General features: G+C 38.8%; 1 protein-coding gene across 1 annotated transcript in view; it reads right to left on the minus strand.

Moving 5' to 3' along the window:
• The window catches only part of LOC121574022 (gamma-aminobutyric acid receptor subunit alpha-6), a 36,178-nt gene extending 29,917 nt beyond the window's left edge, over positions 1-6,261 (minus strand). The window contains exons 1-7 of the mRNA XM_041886535.2: positions 6,002-6,261; positions 5,732-5,862; positions 5,196-5,263; positions 3,658-3,878; positions 3,300-3,382; positions 3,060-3,203; positions 2,533-2,685 (exon numbers count right to left, since the gene is read on the minus strand). Of these exons, the coding sequence (XP_041742469.1) occupies positions 2,533-2,685; positions 3,060-3,203; positions 3,300-3,382; positions 3,658-3,878; positions 5,196-5,263; positions 5,732-5,862; positions 6,002-6,036 (835 nt within the window). The 5' untranslated portion in view covers positions 6,037-6,261. The remainder of the gene's footprint in view (positions 1-2,532; positions 2,686-3,059; positions 3,204-3,299; positions 3,383-3,657; positions 3,879-5,195; positions 5,264-5,731; positions 5,863-6,001) is intronic.
• Between the last annotated feature and the right edge of the window lie 1,026 nt (positions 6,262-7,287).

Below are 7,287 nucleotides of genomic sequence, written 5' to 3' on the forward strand. Positions count from 1 at the left end.
GCTGACTCTCAGGATCAATAGATGAATTGACTTTTATCCATATAAATGAGGTAAACTTTTCATTTGGGTCAACTTTTACTCTTCCTGTTATTACTTGGACACATCCATTTGAAATCACAGCAGGGTATTTCTTACTTGGTTCTAAAAGCAGAGGAGGGTTGGAGTAGATTAAGTTTGTCATACCAGCCACGGTGTTTACTGTTCATGGGTTGGCCTGTTTTTAGTGATGATGATGATAGTTCCAGAGCACCACAACTTCCATGGGTTAGAGTTAGACACATTGTGATCAATGGGATGCGGGTTGGAATGAGATGCCAGGGTAGTGTAGTTTCCTCTCAGGGAGACAATGGATGACTGAGTTGCAAGTAGGCCTGGAGGAGCAGGAGAGTAATGATGATGAGAAGGATGGGACACAGATGAATTGATGAAGGCTGTCCTGTCCACAGATTATATGAAGTAATTTACTGTGCTATACAGTGTGCACAAATGTCTTCTGAAATACTTTCTACTTGTATTGGATAAGGTTCATTGGACTGCCAAGTGACTTCACCGACAGGACTGTCTAGACGTGCAGGAATTCACACTCTTATCTCCTCATAACATTGGGAAGAGACTAAACATATTCATAGATTACCAAAGTTTTCATAAACTACTTAACCTATATATCGAAATAAATGTATTGCGAATTTCAATCTGTATAACCTTTGGAGTTGCTTATTTGAAGTGGTTCACTGCAAGTTATGTTTCAAGGGAGTAAAAATTAATTGCCATTGATTGAGAGTGTTAAATAATATTATGGTCAGGCACCTCATCTGAGGCAGGGCTACTATGGAAATTGATTGGCTGCATTTGTTTATATTCACAAATTGGATCTTGTTCACAATAACAACAACAATAGCAACAACAGGCAAAGCAATTGTGCCTCAATCCGTTGCATTTAACGTGTTAACAGATATCTGAGCAGTGAATAACACTGTGGAGATTCACAAATGCATACATCGATACAAAATGTGTTCATGGTAATAAATCTCATCACATTTATTCAATGCGAGTTTGAATCACTGGGCTCACACTATCGAGGCCCTTACAAGTCATTATTAATTCACAAAAGGGACATGCTCTATAATGGTCCATTAACAGGGTACAGCTATAATTTTCCAGAGATTGTTTTCATCAAGCTAAAACAGTCAAAAAGAAAAGGTCCATTGGCCACTGCCCTGCTATACTCTTATCAATTAGATATTTACACAGTTCATTTGCACAAGTGGGACATGTAAAGGGCACTTAAGTGGATGTAATCAGGTTTCACTGTATTTAAGCGCTGCTTCAGCTCTGAAAGCCAGTATACAACTCTTGATTAAGTTAGCAACAGTACCAACTCTCTATAAAACCCCCACCAATGGCCAACACTGCCTGTCAAACTCATGCACTTGTTAATCACACTGGGGAAGAGGGATATGGGAGAAATCGTGCCAGGAAATAAAGCAGAGGAGGCCAGAGAAAGAGAGAGAGAGGGAGGAAGAGGAGGAGGAAGAAAATGAAGGGGAAAGAAATGAAGAGCTTGAGGCATCCGTGTGCTTTTAAAGGATAAACGCAAGGTACAAATTAGGCCCACTCAATTAAGTCTGTGGAACTTCAACTCTGGGGACTTTCAGCTCTTAGAGTCATATTGGAAAATCCAATATGTTTTATGCAACAGCCTCCTAAAGGACACACCATGTTCACACTAAAAACACTCGCTCCCCCGCTACTGTGTGAAATGAAAGCAGTGGGATGTGGGAGGTTAATGACTTTCCGCATATGTGCGTTTCACGTGGGGCCCAACTTGAACGCGTACTAATGATTGGTATCTTTCACTTCTGTGTGGGCTTTTCAAAATGCTGACGAGCTTCCAAACAGAGCCATAATCTACAAAGGCTGCTACTCCTGCTCATGAAAATGTAACTGAGGAAATTAAAATTGAAAATCCAATGTATGGCAAATTAAACTTAGGAGCTCCATGCTCCCGAGGCTAGAGGCTGAAACAAGTGTTGCATGATGTAATGGGAACAAGCGGAACCTGCAAGTCCTCGGAACGAGTCCAAGTAAACAGCATCACCCCCCCAACCCTCTCGGTAGGACCGATTTCAGAGTAGGAGTTATTTACTATTAATTCAGCTCCACCACTTTGGAGAAAATAAAGATCATGAGGTAGAAGGAGTAAGAGCTACCGCCTTTTATCTCTAGTACCACTCCACTAAGTGAAGCACTCCATAGAATGCAAGCTATTACCAAGTTCTGCCAAAAAAGCACATTAAAATACTATATCTTCACCCAATCTACATAAAAGGATACAGAATAGATCATGCAATGAGTGGTGAATTGGTATTATCCAGCTTGGTTGTTTTGTTATCTTAAATATGCTCTATTGTATCACTCCAAAGGAACTTCAACTTATAATGTGACCTTTAGGGGTAACCTTGCAACATGTAAGCATGGTGGACAAGCCAATCAAGACATGGAGGGAGTAATGGTGGAGATCAGGAGGCCTACCAAATACAGTTCGAGCAGGAACCGATTCCTTATTGATCCAAAAAGAGACCTGAGCCAGGATCACCGTCATGATACAGGGGATGTATGTCTGAATCAAGAAGAAGCCCATCTTCCTTTGCAGGTGGAAGTGAACAGTCATGATTACATATTCACCTGTCAGAAAACAAATTACATTTCTGTCTGTGACGCAGAGAGTTTGTAACAGACACGTTGTTAAATCAGCAATTCACAGGGCACAATACTGGTTTGTGTTACAGATAACAGATCAGACAGCGAGCATCATGGGGGAGACATCTTGCATACAGTACATGCATACTGTAGCACATGTCAAATACCCCAGTTTGAATGTGTACCAAACAAGCGGAGATTCAGATGAAAATTCAATTTAGAATTAAAACATGTATTTAGATTGAAATCATGCAAAGCCATATGCATACAGGATGCATACTGTTAGTTAGCATAGTTATATTTGTAGGCCTATTTCTGTAAGCATTACTAAAGCATTGAGTGAATGAATACATTCTTACCTGTGTTGGATTTTAACCTCTCACTGGACACAGTCTGTCCTATTAGATCGTACTGTAGCAAGCTGGAGGACTCCTCTGGTACTTCCACAGAAAACAGTGGTCCTTTTTTCCATGTGTACACAATTTCACTCATGGGGTAGGCATCTGGACAGCAGAAATAAAGATTCTGTAGTCAGTCTGTAATCACCAGCTAGCCTGGTGGAACCATCTGTCTGACTAAGGCTTATCAAGACAACTTACAGCTACCAAACTTGAGAGGACAGGCATGGCCGTCCATGGGGAAGTTCATCAGTCGCATGGGACACTCTGCATTTATAGTCAATCTGCAATGGAATGGCAAAGAGTATTGGACACACCTTATGTACAGTAGTAATGCTCACCTATGATCATATATAACTAATCACACCAGCATACAGTAGGTAGTACCATCTTTTGAAAACAAAGCAATACTCATAGAAATATGCCTGGTCAAGTTTGTGTGTATTGCACAAATAGCTCAACCATACCCATGATTGTATGATACTCAGATTGGCCAGTAGAACACAGAGTACTACGCAGGTCTATTCTGGACCTGGATGGCTGTGTGACTCATTAGTACCTCATGGTGTAGAGGATAGTTCCGTTCTGCATGATGCGGAACAGCTTGTTGGGAGTGGTCATGTTGTGAGAGATGGACCTCTTGCCATTCCGGAAGAATGTGTCTGGTGTCCAGATCTTGCTGACCATGAGGTTGTTGAGCCGCAGAATCTCGATGGGGCCCTCGAATTTCAACCTCTGGTCAATCCACGTTTGACGGAAAAATACATCCATGGTGTACTCCTACAACATGGTAGTTTGGAAATCAAATCAGCAATCAATTAATATGCAAATTATGGCATATACTGTACAGTACGAACAGCATATCAGTGACCTCATTTTCTTTTTATCAAATGTCAGTAATAGGTAAACGTATTTAATTTATGCAAATGAAGAGTTTATTTTTCACGTTTGTGTTTTTTTTCCCAGAAATGATTGCTTATGGATACCTTCATGTGTTTAAATATTACTGTTCTCAGATTTTTTATTAATAGATTTTAGGTGTGTATTAAATGTAGCTTTTTTTGCTAAACGCTATATATCAATTGTTTAGCTGGAATGGAATGTTTGTATACTGTATATTTGACTGTGATATGTGGTTGTCTCACCTAGCTATCTTAAGATGAATGGACTAACTGTAAGTCGCTTTTATAAGAGCATCTGCTTAATGACTAAAATGTCAAATGTAAATGTTTTCTCATATTACAGCATTGATTAATGTTTAATATTTTTTTATATTGATGTCACAAATCTATGATTTGTACAGTTATTTATAGAAAAATGTAGTTATTTGATACATTTGACTGTGTAAAACCTAGTAGTACTACTTATTTCTCAAAGAGTGAGGCGGATATATAGCGTTTTGCAAAAAACTATGATTATTTGTCTCTGAAATGAAACCATCAAGTGATAGATTTCAAACAAATACATGTCTGTCATTGAACAAAGCCATGCCATGATTAGATAGTGAAAAAACACAACAAGTTCTTTAATCAATAAAAGTTAATTTACCAATATTTCAGAAAATGGATATATAGTGTTTTGGAAAGAAACTTCATATTTTAAAGTATCCCCTCTGTGTTGTTTGTGATCTGTTTAATTACTGTGCATGTCCATATTTCTCAACTCCTCTACATGAAAAAAAATGACCGAAGATCCAAACGGTAACCATGGATATGGCTTTTTCAATCCGGGAATGCTTTTAGATGAAATGGATGGCTTTACTGTTCTGAAGGGTCTTATCTATACTGCCTGTAGTATCACATGGTATAGTCTGTAAAGGAAATAAAACACTCAGCAGGCTGGGGACCCTCACTGACAGAGATTGACAACCAGATTAAAATCTCTAAGCTGCATTAATGACATTCTGCCCAAATGCCAGAATAATGAAGGCTGGTAGGAACATGACTTGAGACTGTGGAGGGACATGCTAGGACTGAGAGCAACAAGCAATTATCTGTCTGTAATAACACAAGTGTGTATTAAACTATCCATAAATGGCAACACTGGAGTTTTGTGTTATTGAAGTGGACTGGATAAAGTAGTAATGCGGCCACATACCATCTCAACATCTGACACTGGACCAAAGCTGGTTACAAAGATGTCTGTTTTGACCTCAGTAACTGGACCTACAAAGATAAGTGTTGTTTTGGCATAAGACATAGCTAAATAAACATACATCTTCACTCTAAAAACAAAAGGAAGCATGTAAGATATCGACAAGATAAAAACGATGTTATTGTTAATGATATCCCATTGCCAGTTTACAGTTACTAGACCTGTAGAAGTGTTGGATATTCCTCTCACAAGTCAGCACAATAACATCCCTTAGTATGATTGGCCCTTTGTATGAAAGAGACCTTGAGGTCAGTGGGTAAATGAATTGCCTGGACACTCTAGGGCACAAATTCGACAGTTATATTAAGTGCACCAAAAGCAGCTTCCAACGATCGGATAGTGACCAAGAATTAGGGTATATCCGGAACATAAGTGCCTCAGCACTGTGGAAAGTACAACTTTATCTACTGAGTGAGAAGACTGGAATTTAACACCTTATCAAACAACGTGTTAGAATTCTAAAATGTGCATTACTGTACCTCCAAATCCAGGTCGCAGTCGGTTGTCATATCCATCTAGTAATCCATCCAATATACGCGTGATGTTATCCAAATAGATATTCCCATCAGTCTCTGTCGATTTCGGATTATTTCCCCAAACATTGATCACACTGTAAACAAAGTACATCTTCATTATCTGGTGTCTTATTCTACTCGGTACAACTTGTTACTGCATCAAAGTTGCATAATTTACATCGATCAACATCCTAACATGGTAAAGTCGGAGAAGAATAGTTAACTTGTACTCACCAGGACAGAAAAAAGAAAGTGAAAACGAAAGCCATGCCTCATAAACACTTCACAGCCTAAAATCCCTGGTCAACTGTTGTAATTTGCATATTCCATCATTTAAAACCATTTAAAACACCGATCACACGGCTTAGTGTAAAGCGCGAGGGTTTTTGCGCCAGTCCTGCTCTACTTCCCCAGTGCGGTTGCGCCTCATCTGACTCGCTCAGTTGAAAAACTAAAGAGTTTTAAGAGACTGAAGAGCAGGGACGGAGGGCATTGACAATAATCGAATAAGGCATTATGGGACATTAGAAGGAAGAAATCAACTGATAGTTTTGGCAGGGAATTAGCAAGGACCGGTTTGGAGATTTGGAAAAGGCTCAAATGTCCTGCTGCAAGAGATTACACCAGAGATGGTTTACATTTTTGTAGTGGAGAGCATTCTACAGATGTTAATTCATAACAAAGTTGAGGAGATAACAGTTTGACCTTGGTCAAACAGCTTTTTCCATTAGCTGTAACAGTCTGTGTATGCTTGTTCAAATCTTCTGCATGGGTTAGCAAATAAATACAAAGCAGATAAACCTAGGATGGTGTATGTGATTGTGCTGGTGGTGGTGGTGGCAAGGCAGGAGTAGGAGGGGGTTTGCTGGCTGGCTGGCTCCAAACTCTCACTGACCTGCAGTGACATTGTCCAAGTCAGTTCATTTTGGATTTGTCACAAATTTGACTGTTACAAAAAAAAGTATTACTTGTTTTATACCACTTAGATAGAATCATAGCTGTATGGACACATTTATTCTGACAAGTACAGTAACAGTTGGTCTCATTTCAAATTGGGGAATATTTAATACAGAACAAAGGCAAATGTGAGAACAAAGTGTTTTGTGCAGTCAAATATGATATGCTATTTAGTTCAAATAAGTTCTCTGCCACAATCTCTACTTAGATTTTCTGTTAACATTTGAGACATCTTTTGTTCTTATCTTCTACTGTTTTAGTCTGTACAAAACATGGAAGACAGATTTTAATGTTTACATAACATTTAACTTTTACATAACATATTCACCATATTTATAATCTATCTGACGGACATACATATTTTCTAAAAAAGCATGAAAAGTGTTATAAATGATTTATACAATGAATCCCCACAATCCTAGTCTCATTTTACTCAATATGTAAGTTATATAATGTTCTAAATGCACTTTGAACGGTGTACACCCACCTCATCTTCTTCAAGATGTGGTGCAGTGGGTAATGCTGTGGCTATGTAGACATGATAAAACGTGTTAAATGGGGGC

The sequence above is a fragment of the Coregonus clupeaformis genome, chromosome 9, assembly GCF_020615455.1.
Source record: "Coregonus clupeaformis isolate EN_2021a chromosome 9, ASM2061545v1, whole genome shotgun sequence".
In the NCBI taxonomy this organism is placed as follows: Eukaryota; Metazoa; Chordata; class Actinopteri; order Salmoniformes; family Salmonidae; genus Coregonus; species Coregonus clupeaformis.